The 14,876-nt window shown below is 32.6% G+C and overlaps 6 protein-coding genes across 6 annotated transcripts; 2 read left to right on the plus strand and 4 right to left on the minus strand.

Annotated features, from left to right (window-relative positions):
• Positions 1-519: 519 nt before the first annotated feature.
• Positions 520-1,698, minus strand: ASCRUDRAFT_77096 (MICOS complex subunit MIC26/MIC27). The gene is made up of 2 exons (XM_020193723.1): positions 1,514-1,698; positions 520-1,430 (listed from the first exon to the last, which is right to left on the minus strand). Exons 1-2 carry the CDS (start codon positions 1,538-1,540, stop codon positions 705-707), a joined length of 753 nt encoding a protein of 250 aa, XP_020045649.1. The 5' UTR covers positions 1,541-1,698; the 3' UTR covers positions 520-704.
• A 154-nt stretch (positions 1,699-1,852) lies between these two features.
• Positions 1,853-5,104, minus strand: KRE33 (ribosome biosynthesis protein KRE33; the record flags this gene model as incomplete). Its single annotated transcript, XM_020190787.1, has 1 exon — positions 1,853-5,104. One exon carries the CDS (start codon positions 5,102-5,104, stop codon positions 1,853-1,855), a length of 3,252 nt encoding a protein of 1,083 aa, XP_020045650.1.
• Positions 5,105-7,247: 2,143 nt separating this feature from the next.
• On the plus strand, positions 7,248-8,012 carry NDT80 (transcription factor NDT80; the record flags this gene model as incomplete). The annotated part of the gene is made up of 1 exon (XM_020189981.1): positions 7,248-8,012. A coding segment is annotated over one exon (765 nt), but the record flags the coding sequence as incomplete, so codon positions are not given.
• Positions 8,013-8,273: 261 nt separating this feature from the next.
• ASCRUDRAFT_77098 (uncharacterized protein) lies at positions 8,274-9,605 on the plus strand. The gene has a single exon (XM_020193724.1). It carries the CDS (start codon positions 8,382-8,384, stop codon positions 9,588-9,590), a length of 1,209 nt encoding a protein of 402 aa, XP_020045652.1. The 5' UTR covers positions 8,274-8,381; the 3' UTR covers positions 9,591-9,605.
• A 170-nt stretch (positions 9,606-9,775) lies between these two features.
• Positions 9,776-13,294, minus strand: FUS2 (Fus2p). The gene has a single exon (XM_020188761.1). It carries the CDS (start codon positions 12,794-12,796, stop codon positions 9,962-9,964), a length of 2,835 nt encoding a protein of 944 aa, XP_020045653.1. The 5' UTR covers positions 12,797-13,294; the 3' UTR covers positions 9,776-9,961.
• Positions 13,295-13,437: 143 nt separating this feature from the next.
• Positions 13,438-14,856, minus strand: MAS1 (mitochondrial processing peptidase; the record flags this gene model as incomplete). Its single annotated transcript, XM_020190781.1, has 1 exon — positions 13,438-14,856. The coding sequence occupies one exon, from the start codon at positions 14,854-14,856 to the stop codon at positions 13,438-13,440; it is 1,419 nt and encodes a 472-aa protein (XP_020045654.1).
• Between the last annotated feature and the right edge of the window lie 20 nt (positions 14,857-14,876).

Below are 14,876 nucleotides of genomic sequence, written 5' to 3' on the forward strand. Positions count from 1 at the left end.
ATCTTGAATCTTTGTGCTTGGAGGACTTTACTATCAGTGTTTAGGGAGTCTGTGAAATAGTGCGAAGGGAATTTCTGTGGGAGTTGCAACAGGAGAAAACGCTGTTTATAAATAAAAAAGCAACGGTCTGGAATAAACGACCAGCGCACCCGTCCGGTTCGTCTGCGGATGCCTGCGGTTCGTCTGGGCTCGCTCCCTGTTTGCTCCCTGTTCGTCCTCTGTTCGCACACCGCTGGGCTGTGTGTCTCACGTTGCAGCGCACCGCTCGCCAGACTGCAGCCTGTTCGCCGCACACACGCGACTCCGCGCGCGTGACCCCGGCCCCCGCAGAAGACACTAGAGCATTCCGCGCAAAAACAGGCTGAACAACGCGCATAACTGCGCTGGGCATGCGCACTGCTGCGGTTGCGTGAGCACACATGTGCTGTTGGGAGCCACGTATGCGGGTCTATCCTCTCCGGAACGCCGCAACCGGCCACACCACGCGATCGGCCTGTTTGCGTCACTTCTGACTCACCGGCCGATGTGACTAGTTTGGGCAACTGTGTTGGAATCTTAGTTATTGAGTCCTAGTTATCGAATCTTAGCTTTCGAATCTTATTTGCTTTTAGTCATAGCAGTGAGTAAGCAGGATCCTTGATTCAAAGATACTTTATCTCGCTATCTTCAAGGATCACGAATCTCAAAAGATATATTTCCTGTGTCTAAAAATCAAATACATCGCTGATGTATTTTCGAGCTTTGTGGATTTCCCTTTGCAATTCCACATTTTTATTTTCAATGTATCTTTCAGCTTCTCGCTTTTCCTCTCCAATCTTCTGGATAATCTCTTCCCGTTTCTCGTACACTTCGGGTTGGTATTTCTTCTCCAAACCAATCACAAATCTCGAACTGTTCTCAAAACTCTCCGGCATCATCTTCTTGAACAACACCAATCCAACAAAAAATGGCGTCAAAAATCGAATGGGCAAGCTTCTTCGGTTGACAGCTATCGATCCACCCAATGCTCCAGTTAATATATAGATAAAGTTGGGCAACACTGGCTCAACAACAATACCCTTGATTCCTTCTTGTAAATTCTTGATCTCGTTCTTCATCGACGATTTGCCTGTCAAATATTCTGCATAGTAATAATCAAAAAAATTGATCAAATATTTTCTGCTGCTCAACGATATCTTTTCAAGTATTTGATAGCTTCGAATGCTCATTCCATCAATTATCTTACTGTTTTCATCCACCTCCTTACTTTCCTCTTTGCGGTTTCCATATTTTATCCCACTTTTGTTAATATCTTTAAAATTGATGTTCCTCTTAATATCTTCATCATCTTTGTAAAACTCTCGTTTGCTATCGCAATAAACTATCCCTCTCTTGTTATTACTAACAACTGAATAACTCAATAAACTCCCAATTCCAATTGGAATCAATCTCTATATTCCCATGTTAATATTCATCCATATAAAATTAGAAAATTAAAATTAACATTAACATTTTCTATAAACAATCACCTTACTTTTCCAACAAATCTTATCGAACTCATCTCGGTTCTGTTTACTTTTCTTCAATTCGTTCTCTGATTTATTTATACTTTGATTCTCAATTTTCTCTTCCTCTTCTCTTCCTCTTCTCTTCCTCTTTCAACTGCTCTACTTTCTCTCATCACGCCTTCTTTTCCGTCTATTTCATTGGCTGCCACACTCCCGTCTTCTTTTTATCCACACACATCCCATTTAGTACATTGCTGCGCCACACACTCCCCTTTAGGCTCGCTCTTTGTTTATTTGTTTATTCGCTTATTCGCTTATTCACTTATTTGTTTATTTATACTAACTAACTTTTTTCATCTCTTATTTTATTTTTTTTTGTTTTTTCGGCTTTTTTTCATCTTCCTATTATTCACTTTCATTTCCTGCTCATATATTTCATCTGCATTTTCTTTCTTTCGTTTAACATTCGTATTTTTTGCTGAAACTATTCCACTTCCATCTTGACTAATCGCCTTTTTAGCCTTCTTCTCATCCAACTCAATATCCTCATTTATCTCATACTTGTTCAACTCTAATGAATTTATCAACTCCCTTTCTCTCTCTCTCATCTCTTTTATAACCTCATTTCCTTCTTCTTCCAAATCATCTTCAATTTCTTTTCCTATTCTCTTCAATTTTTCAACCTTATCCTCCTCTTCTTCTCCTTCTTCTCCTTCTTCAATTCCGTCCATTTCTTTGATATACCTCTCCTCTTTTTTCTCTTCTTCAAATTTAGGTAGCTCAACCTCAATTGATTTCTTTAAAACTTCTCGAAAATATACAGAAACCTTTCGAATAATCTTTGAAAATATCGCCAATCCCTGATTATTCTCAATTCCTAATTCTTTTGATATCTCCCCAATCTCTTTATTTTGTAACCCTATTGACAACAATATAGCACTTTGAACACTAGACAACTTGACCTCTTCATCAATCACCTTGTTGAAATACAACCTGCTAATCTCAGGTATCATATCCAATATAACATGATAATCAATCAAATTATTCGAATACGACTCTAATCTCTTCAAATCAAATTGACTGAAATACCTATCCATTTCTCCTTTATCAAACACAATTCCCCTCCTTTCCTTTTCCTTTTCTTTTTCATCACCGCTTTCAACTTCACAGCTCTCAATGATATTCAATGACTGAATAGCACTGAACTTTCGAAAATTGAACGACAATAACGTTAAAAACCTTTTGTGGAAATCTTCACAAAACAACTTTAACCATTTCTTCTCCCGATTCTCTAAAACATTCACCATAACACACGTATGTTCCCCTGTCAACTCATTTGCTGTTTGTCTTAAATACACTGGCGAATACCCTGACTTTTTCCAAAACTTGTGTAGGCTCTTGGTTAATCCAAATGACACTCCCAAATAATCCAAATAATATGGCTCGTATTCGTTCAATTTCAACAACAATGGTGGCAACTTATTTGCATCTCTCAACTTTATCTCCTCCGTTTGCAACGTCAATTTATTACTGATATCCTCATCATTAACTCGATTAATACTATACCTGCCCTTCCCAGACCTTCTCCTAGAACTCTCCGACAAATCGGTAAATTTACCTTCATAATAATCCTTCAACAACTCCAATGTCTTACTACCATATCCCATCCCCATGTAATCTGGATTCGTAGCAATTCGAACAACTCGCGCTCCTGACAAACTAGCAAACTCTTCATCTTGAAACTGCTGCGAAACTAACCATGGAATTAAATCTCCCCCAGCTCTTTGCCCTCTATTTAAACTATTTCGGACGCTTTCCTTTGAAATCTCTCCCTCTAATGCAATCTGAACAACACACAATGGATCCGGAATCCTATTGTCATTTTCATTAATTGGTGGTAACAATACAAATAACTGATGTGCTGGCGCATCACTCATCAACTGTAAATCATTTGGCGAATTCTTATAATGACTGGCAACATATAACCCCATCATTTTTTGTAAAAATGCTTCAGACACTGGGTGATATGAAAATAACGTATCCCGGTTTATATAATACAACTGACATTCTGATGGATGTGGACATCCCTTGGTTGAAAATTTCGAGTTTTTACTCAATGTGGCATCAAGACATAGCAACTTATTCAACCATTTCTCAACTGGATCTCCAATTGCATATCTAATTGGCTCATCCAACACAATTTCTTTTAATTTTCTGCCATTATAATTATTAACCATCTCGCCACTGTTCAGTAAATTCGAGTTTTTCTTGTCCCTTGTTATTAATGCTGTTTCCTTTGGTAAATTCAAATTATTCGATTGATTTCGTAGTTGCTCAATTAATTTCAATGATAATGATCTCCCTGTGCCCTCATATCCATTAATTGTTGATGACATGAATATTAAATATGGGCCTAATAAGTTTTTAACCAATGGTAATGGAATCGCTGCAGCTTCATCAATAATCACCAACTCTGCCTGTCCTAAAACATGAGAATCGGTTGGCGAAATATATTGAATAGTTTGACGATGTTCCCTTTTGATATCAACCCTGACAATTGCTTTGTTAAATGAAGGATTAATCGATTGAATTATATCATAATCCAAATGTTCTGTGAATCCCAATGCATCAAAACCTTTAAATACAAATTCAAATAACGTTTTCAAATTTTCGGGAGATGGCGATGTAACAAAAATGTTTGAATACCCATGAGATATAGCTCCAGCTATTGCAATACCCAAAGCAGCAGATTTACCTCGACCTCTACCAGCGGTCAATGCAACTGTGCTCTTTAAAGATTTCTCAGATATCGCATCAATAAAAGTTAAAACAGCTTGAGCTTGGTTAACAGTTTTAGTTAAATTTATTAATGAACTGGCCGGTTGAATATCTTGAAGACTCTTTTTCAAATCTTGTAATTCTAATTCTCTTTCAGTTAATTGTTCCTCGTCCTTTGGTGGTAAAGGCTTGACGGTTTTACCTCCGGATATTGGTAAAACATTCAATTGATCATCGAGAACTAAACAAGAATCACAAGAACCTAAAGATAAAATAAATCTTTCATTGAATCTCGCAACAACATCATTGTGTGCTTCGGTTCGATAACGAGAGTGAACGTCCATTGTCATTGTATATAATTGCTTCAAAGAGGTTAACGATTTTAGTAAAATAATCACTAAACCACCACCTTCAACAGTCTCAACAGTTCTTGCCAATAAATTTGGGGTCAACGCTTCAAAATCCTGTAAAATACACATTCCATAGGTATTACCCAAAATTTTATCCGTTTCTTTGTAATAAACATATCTAATGTGTTGATTTGAAATAAAGGCTTCGAATGGATCTTGGTTATTAGCCTCTCTAATACCTCTTTTGATTTCCTTTTTAATCTTTGCTTCTCTTTTCTTTCGGTGCGATGTGAAACCTAATAGTTTTTTCTTATAGGCCCATAAAACAGATTTATTCATTTTCAAATCTGCGCTCATCATTAGATAATGCAAATTGGGCAACTGGTTTCGGGATTTATCACCAACAATGATGAAAAAACTTCTCTTCTTCTCTTGAACTCCATTTCTAATCAACGTTGGAATACGCGAGTCAATTGCTTTTTTACCCATTTGTGACTATGATTAATATATCGATTTTAAAGCAAGTATAACGATGGATCACAGTTGAAAGACTGAAATAAAAAAAATTTTAAAACTGATGAAAAAAAAAAATAAAAATACGTACCCACGACCAAGGATTCAATGCATTATCTGCATATACACACATAGAACAACATGCATTGAAGAGTGCTTGTGATAACATGAAATAGCATTTTTATGCATGAACCGCACTGGTGGGTTGTTTTGCAAAGCTCTTCTCAGCAGTGTCCTGGAAGCAACAAACAGAACAAAAGATGCCTCAGGGCCAGCTGAAGAAGATGTGGGATGGTTTTTCTGCTGCCTGTTGTTTTTGTGGCTGCTTCAGCGTTCTCTGCTTTCTGATGGCTTTTCCAGCTCTCCATCTTCAATGCTTTAGCTCTGCTTCAGATATATTTGACCTCCAACATTACTATCAACATTCTTATTTTTGTTTAGTTCCATTTGAACAGTAATTATTGTCTGCCTTGGTCAAAAGATAACAGTATATTCATTTAGTTCAATTTAATCAGTTCAATTCAATTCAATTAAAAATATTGTCTGCTACCTGTGTATCCGAAATTCACTGATTTACTGTTGATAAATCAATTATAATCTTTTCATCTTTATTTTTTTGGGGGGAGGATTCTATCATTTTCCTAATTTGTTTCTCAATTGAAAAAGCGCTTATAATAAGTTTATTGAATTTATTCTTAACTGGGCTAAATTTATTTTATTCAATTATATTTGATTTGATCTGAATTGATTAGTTCTGGATTAAGTGGATAACACTCAAAATTATTGTTTATTCTTACTATTTTGTTCAATTTCGTTCGAAATTCACTACAAGTTAAAACAAAAACAAAAACAAATCAAAGGGATAAAAAAAGACACAAAAAATAATTCGATAACAATATAAAAATAAGGTATTTTATAATCATTTTATTTTTAATTGAACCATGACAATTAAATTTTTTTTCAATAATATCCCTATGCTATCATAATGGCTATTAACTGTTTCCTTTAGTTTGATTGAAGGTCAAGGGTTTTTATTTTTTATTTATTTTTGGCGGTTTTAATATTTAATTCTTTATGAATTTGTTTTATTATTTTTATTTATGGTAATATCTAAAACTCAATTAACATAATCATGTCAGCGGTAAAATCGGATAATAATACCAATAATGAAAATTATAATTATAATGATAAAAATATTATTATTGAAAATAATAAGAATTTCATTGATAATCAACAAAATATCGAAAAAAATCAAAACCAAAATAGTGCTCAGCTTTTAGATACCAATTTTAATGACAATTCTAATCCTAAAATTCTTGACTATTTTGATACAAATTCACAAAATAATCTTCAAATCATTAATTCAGATGATCATTTGAATTATGATTCAAATAATTCAAATGTTTTAGATTCAAACTCAAATCCAAACGTTAGCTTAGATTTTCAAATACAAGGTATCATGCTTGATAATGATAGCCCAGAGCTTCAAAACAATGATAATTACAGAACCAATACATTAATCGATCAAACCCAAAATATTACCGAAATCAATAGTCTTGGTAACATATCTGAAATTAATGTCTCTGAGGTTGATAAAGTTACTGTCAAAAATATTGATAATAATAATGATAACATCAATAGAAATAAAGTTACTAATGATAATTTCAATGATTCTAGTAATGTTATTACTGAAAACAATAAGACAAAAAGTAATAAAGATATTGATGGTAATAATGATATTAATAGGAGCATTTGTGTCAACAATGATAATACTATCAATAAAAACATTAATGATAATGGTAATGATAATAATAATAATAATAATAATAATAATAATAATAATAATAATAATAATAATAATAATAATAATAATAATAATGAAAGAGTTTATGAAATCAATAAAAAAGATCACTTACCTGACGAAAAATCAAAAGTTAATAATATATTTAAAAACCCTCATCCTTTAAGCATTGCGGGCCTTGCAAGTATTTCTAACTTTTCTGGTTTATCTGGTATTCCTGGAATTTCCGGTTTTGCAAGTCTTTCAGGTCTTTCAGGTCTTTCAGGTCTTTCTAGTAAATCTTTAAATAACAAACTTGACAAATCTAAAAAACAAAAACAAAAGTTAGCTCCTCGTTCTAGTTTGCAATTTAAAGTTGGTCCACAATTTACTAAAACATGGATTAATCACCAAGTTATTGCATCAAATGGTACTGTATTAAATCCAGTTATATTTGCAAGAATCGATAGAGGTTTTGAAAAAATTGGTGAAGAATGGATAGGCTATAAAAGAAATTATTTTACTTTAGTTACAACTTTCAAGTTTGAAAATCAGGATTTTATTGATTTTTTAAGTGGAAACTTTTCAATTTATCTAAATAATAGTTTACATCAAGTTAATTATTTTGCTTTGAAATTAATTTCAAAATGTTCAGAAGATGATACATATATTAATTTGGTACAACATACTGCGAAAAGGGACAGGGGCCCTCAATTTGCTCCTCCAGTTTATCCATCGGTTCCTGGAGATTTGCCCAATCACACTGTCATCAAAGAAGCTGCAAATGTTAGAAATGGCGATAAAATCGCTAAACTGGATAAAATTTTTTATTTCAATAGAAATGACTATTTTTCAAAAGAAGATTTGAATAAGTCTTCAACCTGTTTATCAAATTATCCAAAAGATAAAATTTCTAAAGTTGCTCGTTACGAAAGAATTCAATTTGCTTCGTCAATTAATTACAGAAAGCCTGCATCAAGCAATAGACATTTCAAACTATTTGTTCAATTAGTCGCTTATACAAAAAATGATAATCAGGAACATGTAATTGCATTTACTGAAACTCCTCCATTGATAATCAGAGGTAGATCTCCCTCAAATTATCAATCAATCAATAAATTAACTAAACAGCCTCCTAGCAAAAAAGTTAAAAAACCAATAACACTATCGCCAACCAGTGTAACAATTATAAATGAAAATGCTGAATGCTTAGTCTTGGGATCTCAACCGGATATATCTGTTACGGAAGATAAATCATCAGCAAACCAAATATCTCCAATATCTTCTCAACTTAAATCTACCAAACGCAAGAAAACTTTAAAAAAGACTAAGAAAAACAAAAAAAAAGAAAGTGGAAAGAAAAAGGCTAAACCAATCACTTCCGATTCTAAAGTGTCCAAAAAACAAAATGCAAATAAAAAAAAAAAAAAAATTGAAATTAACAATGATTATAAGGATAACTTGGGTTTATCAATGACGCAATATCCCGTTATGTCTGCAAACGACAAAGATATTGCTTTTTTTTCAAATTTATCATTTAGTAATTTTAATTGTGATTATGATGAAAATTTTCTCGATTTTCATCAAAAATTGGATGAAAATTTATATGAAATTAATGTTCAAAAACAGATTGAGTCAGTTCCAGTCTCTAACCAATTTAACACAATCAATACAATAAATTCTCTAAGTTCATTAAATTCTCTAAGTCCATTCAATTCTATAAATTCAATCAATACATTGAATTCATTCAATACTTTAAATTCATTAAACTCTTTGAATCCGCTAAGCACATTAAATCCATTGAGTTCATTGAATGCAATCAATTCCTTTAACTCTCTTAATTCTATAAATTCCTTAAATCAAGCAGCCCCCAGCAGCCAATTGAATACTGATGGCCAAATAAATTCACTTGCCTCTCTAAATAATTTTAGTCTATACAACCCAATGGACTCAATTAATACAATGAATTCAATTACTTCCATGACTCCAATTGGTTCGATAAATTCCATGAATCAAATAGGTACAATGAATTCTCTCAATCAGTTCAGTCATCTTAATCAAACTAGCCCTCTTAATTCCATGATTCAGAATAGTCAAATCAACAGTAAGAATTTTTCAGCTGATTTATCTTCTAATTTATCTTCTAATTTTTATTTCAAGGATAAATATCCATCTAACATCAATAACTTTGAGTTTCTAATTAATGACCATAATCTAATTTCGACTCCAACAGATCCTACTATTTCTAAAACTTTATATCCAATTGATATTGAAAGTTTAAATACTTTCAATGATCTAAGAAATTTTAACAATGCCGATCTTGAAAATTTAAACATTAACACTGATAGCCCGATAAACTTGGAAAACAGTTTAGATACCAATTATCTTTCTGGGTATTTGGCAAACAATTATTTTAATTTTGATAACATTCATTCAGATCAAACAACAATGAGCTTGGGCTACCTCCCCACGCTAAACAAGCAAGATGCTTCATTATATTGGGAATCCGAAAGCTTTTTGTTGTTGAATAAAGAAATTAACGACTTGAAAAATAAAATTGCTAATGATTTAGATACAGTTGGAGATTTCTCAATGACAAAACCTTCTACATTTTTTGAGGGACTAAATGATGAATGTCCAACCATGTTAATTCCTACCAGTGCTTCTCAAGTGGTTTTATGAAGTTCAAATAAATTCAATTACAATAACACTTTGGTTGATTAATTATTTTAGTTTTTTTTGTTTTATTTTGTGTTTAATATTCTAATTTGTTAGTTTGTTTGTTTTTTATTTTTTGATTTAGTTTCTTACTACATTTTTTTAGTGGTTTATTACTTTCTATTTTTTTTAGGTTTGTTTTTTTCACAAATACTTAACGTCAAGAAGTATGATTCAAGAGACGTGATTTAGATGTGGTTTATTGTTTATGAAAGGTTGTGAGGTCTTTGGCAGTTAATGAAATATATAGAGAATTTAAGGGTTATATAAATAGTAACAAAAAATACAAAATGAGAATAGAAATCTATAAGGTAGTAAATTGTTTGAAATTAATTTCAGACACCATAAAGGAACTTAAATGTGTTGTTTCTTGTTGGGGAACACTGAAAAAAGGTTTTGGAATTATTAAAACGACTCAACACATCTTCTTTGTTGGTCAAGGCTCTTAAAAGTGCTTCTTTTGTAGATTTTACTGTCATATTGTATGCATCGATAATAGCTCTGTCTGGATAAAGCTTCTTTTGATCTATTTTCCTATTATCCATAAGCACAGCTTTCAACCATTCATCAGCAAAAATCTTCATGAAAGACAAATAGCAACTTTTTACTAACTCATCCAAAAGAAGAATTATTTGAGGAAGCTCATCCTTTACCATATTTTCTGTGTAAATATAGGACTGAGCCTTGTCAGAAACCTCATATTTTTTTGACTTTTTGAAATCAAGACCACTAGCTATCACATCTTCATTAATTTGGCCAAATAATTTATTGTTGAAAGGACCTTTCTTTTCGTTTTCTTTAATGTATTTTACATATTCCTTGCGTTTGCTTCTATGATCATTAATCTTTGCTCTAACCTCATCGCAATATTGTAAAGCTGATGTCAATTTTTGAATAATTCTCTCTTCAATCAACAGAATAACCACTCTTGTTTTTTGTTTTTGAGAGCCTAGTTTTTCCAGGTAATTCGTATAACTAGACTTAATGAAATGAGCATCAAAATCCCGAGGAAGCTCAGGATTGAACATTTCAATTAAAATCCTCCAGCTTTCTGCAAAAGAAAATTGTGAATTACTAAAGTTTTCAATTGTTTGAATGACTTCAAGCATATCATGTTTGTATCTTTTCAAAAGTTCATATTTAAATTTGAATATCAAAACCAACCTGATGTATTCCTGTCTGGATTTTGGTGCTAATTTAACGGTATCATTAATCTTTTTTGTGATGATTGAACTTGTGATTCTATTATTCTTTTTAGAAGTTGCAAATAAAAAAGATACTGAAGAAACTGCAGGTAGAATTTCGGAAAATAAATCACTAAAGTCATTCAGCACTTGACTCTGATTACAACTAGCATTTGATGTACTTTTGCTTCTATTCAATGTCCTTTGGTCATCCATAGTTCCATTATAAGTAGCATCAAAAGTGGTAGTTATTTGGTTTTTTCTCGTCACAATTTTCTCATGGATTTCGTAAATCTCTTCTCTTGCGGTATTCAAATCTTCCAAAATTTTATCATTATCAACGTCATTTTTTGATCCAAGCTCTACACAATAGCTACTTATCAAATTATTAACTAGTAATTTGTATTTAACTATTCTTTGGATGGGTTTATTTAACAAACTTTCAAAATCCCAAATATTTGTTTTGGATTTTGTAAAAAATTTGCACTCATTCAACCATTTTTGAACAATTGGCTCTGAAAACTTGATTTTTTTCTTTAGCTCTTCAATTTGTTTTTTGTGATTATTAAGATAGTAAATATAAGAATCTAAAAATTCATCATTGAAAAACTCAACCAAATAGCCACCAATGTTTAGCTCTTTACAGTTGTCCTTGAGCTTGGGATCCTGAATAAGATATTTTATCTGAAATGAAGTTACATTATTTGGCTCTAATAGTTCAATAGCTTGTTTTGATAATTTAAAATTAGGCTTGACAGGAGATGCAATAACTTTATCGGGAATATTTTGTGGAGATAATAAAGAAAGTAAAGGAGGGGCATTTGCAACATCGTTTGAGTCTAAAAGAGAACTACAATTGCTTGAAGAATCGCTTTGACTATCATAATTAACAGCATTTTTAAAAAAATCTAAAAAATTACTTAAAAATCTATCCGTTAAATCATGAATTTTTTGAATGTTACTAAAAATAATTTTCTTTTCATTAGAATTTAAAATATTTTTGTAAATGGAAGAGGTGTTTGAAAAATTTAAATAAATATCAATGATCATTGACAAATCTCTTTTATATGCAATTTCAGAAGCAATTAATTCTATAATATTTGTTTCATATATTGACATTAGATTATAGTTTGAATTTGTATCAGAAATGTTATTTTGTGCCATCTGGTTAATTTTTGATCTAAAAGACTGAATTAACTTTCCATTTTGATATTTATTATCCAAATCATTTAGGTTGGGTTTATTTATCAAGTAAGAGTTGCACATGGTGATGGGAGATTTGAGTCTCTTTGGACTTGGAATAACATCGTCATGAATATCGAACACTTTTGCAAAACTTTCATTTTTGAGATCAAGACCTATGGTGTCTTTGTCTTTATAAAATTGATTGTATGTATAGTTTTTATAATCAGGTTCTTTATTCCTAGCATTTTCTTGATCAATGGTTCTTTTGCTTTGTATGATTTCCTCTTCAGCACCATGAATACTATTATTTTTTTTATCTGTATTTTGGGACATCATTTCCCAGCCAGGAAATGCATAGGGATTGACATTTGCAGCCAAAAATTGATTTTTATCAGTTGAGTTTTTACTATTGTTTCCCTTTTTAAAATTTTGATTTTTATTGATTTGGTTGACTGTACAAGTAATATCTGATGGAAAGTAGTCTTTAAAAGTAGTGGAAACCAATTCCAAAGGAGCAGGAACATTTTTGGGGTTTTCTCTCTGTCTTTGAGAAAACCCATTTCTATAGCCACCAAACATTCTTTCTCTTTCTAATTGTTTTTTATAGTTGTTTCTGTTTTTTAACCAGGTTGGACAATATAGATCATCCTCCTCATCAGAAATAGAGCTGTTATTACCATTAAAATTAGACTTGGGATTAGGTTTATTATCAGTTATGCAATTTTTTATATTTGTTGATAAAATATCAGATTGATATTTCAAAGACTGTGAATAGTGAGATGAAGTTATACTTTTCATCATGTTTTTCAATTTTTCCTTTCAATTTAATTAAGATTAGTTGCAAATACTATTGATAGTTGATTTTAAAAAGTTGCTCAAAAAAGGCATTACTTTACTTTACTTGAAATGAAATAAAATGAAATAAAATGAAGTAATCTGGAGTCTAAGTGATAAGTAGAGATTTTCAACTAATATAAGCAGATTAAACACCCAAAATATAATCTACTGGCCCATTCCAAATCATTCCATGTCAGCTACATATCAAAAACTCGAGTTAAATAAATTACGATAAATCAAAAAACACGTCTGTTGGACTGATCCACCAACCAAAGTCCAGAAATGCAATAACCAAAATAAGCTACAAATAGCTTTTCAGCAAAGTTTGACAGCCCAGATCCAAAACGTAAATTGTCTGGCGATATATCGTAATTCTCTCTGAGAACAGTTCAAAATCGCTTCCAAAGTCTTTTGAAATGTTTCAGTTATTCTGAAAATAAGGCTACTGCATGTCGACGCGGATTATGCACAGCTGCAGCATCCTGGTTGTAAATTTCAAATTTTCTAAAACAGCGGCTATTTTGCTGCTTTTGGTTCTGGAACATGTATCGTATTTTGTGATTGAGTATCTGATATTTACAAACTAATGCTACGAATATTGACTTCTAATTATATCTAACCATCTCATTGCAGATCTCCTTGTGCGAGGGCATTGTATCGACCTGGTTTCCCAACGCAGCTATAGCGAGCTTTCCTGCGCCCAATTTTTTGTTGAACCAGTCCACAACGTTGTCCTCAGTGATCTTGTTGACGCTGTCAAACACTTCTTCAGGCGAAAGTATTTTCCCAGTGTTCACCATTTGTCTCCCAATGTCTTCTGCTAAGGCAGTTGTTCCATCAACTGAAACCAACAACGAAGCTTTTAATTGAGACTTGGCGGTTTCGAACTGGTGTTTGTAAAACATACCTTTTTTTAACTCTTTCCAATGATTCAATATAGCCTGAATCAACTTGTAGTTTTCTATGCCGTCAGTGGTGATGTACATCCCCCACAATCCAGTATCAATGTAAGAAGTAGAAAACGACATGTATGAGTTGGCAAGCGGTTCTCCATGATGACCTGTACCAATAGCAATTTGAATACCAGGAGAACCGTTATTGACTGGAACAGATCTGTTCCAATTTCCAGCCAATGCCTGACAAACCAATGCAGTGAAATAATCGGGAGAGTTCCAAGAGGTTCCTTCCACTGCCAATGCCATATAAGTTTCGGGCAACGAAGACTCTTTGATTTTGATTTCGTCACTGTTAAAATCTGGAAAAGAGTGGGTTTTGATTGTTTTTGGTTGACCAAATACATTTGGAATTTTGGATTTTAGTAAATGGCCAAATGATTTATTGGCAAATTCACATAACTCATCATGATTCACTGATCCTGTACCAACCAACACCATCCTGTCGCCTTTATAGTTCTCTTTGATATATTCAACCAAATCGTTTCGTTGAAGTGAGCAAATATTTTCAATTGGTCCTAATATAGTTCTACCAAGGGAGTTGTTCTTGTAAGCAACAGCATGTAAATGATCAAATATAACCTCGTCATACATTTTGCCAACCTCTTCGCTTTCTCTGATAATCACGTCTCTTTCTCTATCGATTGCATTGGTAGCTAAGCTAGACTTTGTTAGGATATCACTCAAGATTTCCAATGAATGATTTATATTTGGTTGCAAAGTTTTGGCATAATACACTGTATTTTCTCTTGATGTATAGGCATTTAAATGACTGCCAATATTTTCGATTTCCAATTCCAAGTCTCGTTGGCTACGGGTCTGTGTTCCTTTAAATGCCAAATGTTCCAAAAAATGGGCCACACCATTGTTCTTGGAGTCTTCTGATCTTGAACCTGAATCAATCCAAACCCCAACTGTAGCAGTCAAGGCGTATGGAACACTTTGAGAGGCGACTGTTAATCCATTTGCAAGTACTGAAACCTGTGGTCCTGGAGGAGCAGCAGTGGCTAGCTTTCTGATGTTCGAGGGGTTGAGTATCGATTTGTTGAGTCTAGAAAAGTTACGAAACATCTTCTGTATCAATAATAAGC

This window comes from Ascoidea rubescens (genome assembly GCF_001661345.1).
Source record: "Ascoidea rubescens DSM 1968 unplaced genomic scaffold ASCRUscaffold_12, whole genome shotgun sequence".
In the NCBI taxonomy this organism is placed as follows: Eukaryota; Fungi; Ascomycota; class Saccharomycetes; order Ascoideales; family Ascoideaceae; genus Ascoidea; species Ascoidea rubescens.

Excerpts from the sequence above, each read along its gene's own strand:
- ASCRUDRAFT_77096 (XM_020193723.1), bottom strand. The coding sequence starts at position 1,540 with ATGAGTTCGATAAGATTTGTTGGAAAA. Across the intron at positions 1,431-1,513 it reads CGATAAGATTTGTTGGAAAA|AGATTGATTCCAATTGGAAT; the intron begins GTAAGGTGATTG and ends ATGGGAATATAG.
- ASCRUDRAFT_77098 (XM_020193724.1), top strand. The coding sequence starts at position 8,382 with ATGACGCAATATCCCGTTATGTCTGCAAACGACAAAGATATTGCTTTT.
- FUS2 (XM_020188761.1), bottom strand. The coding sequence starts at position 12,796 with ATGATGAAAAGTATAACTTCATCTCACTATTCACAGTCTTTGAAATAT.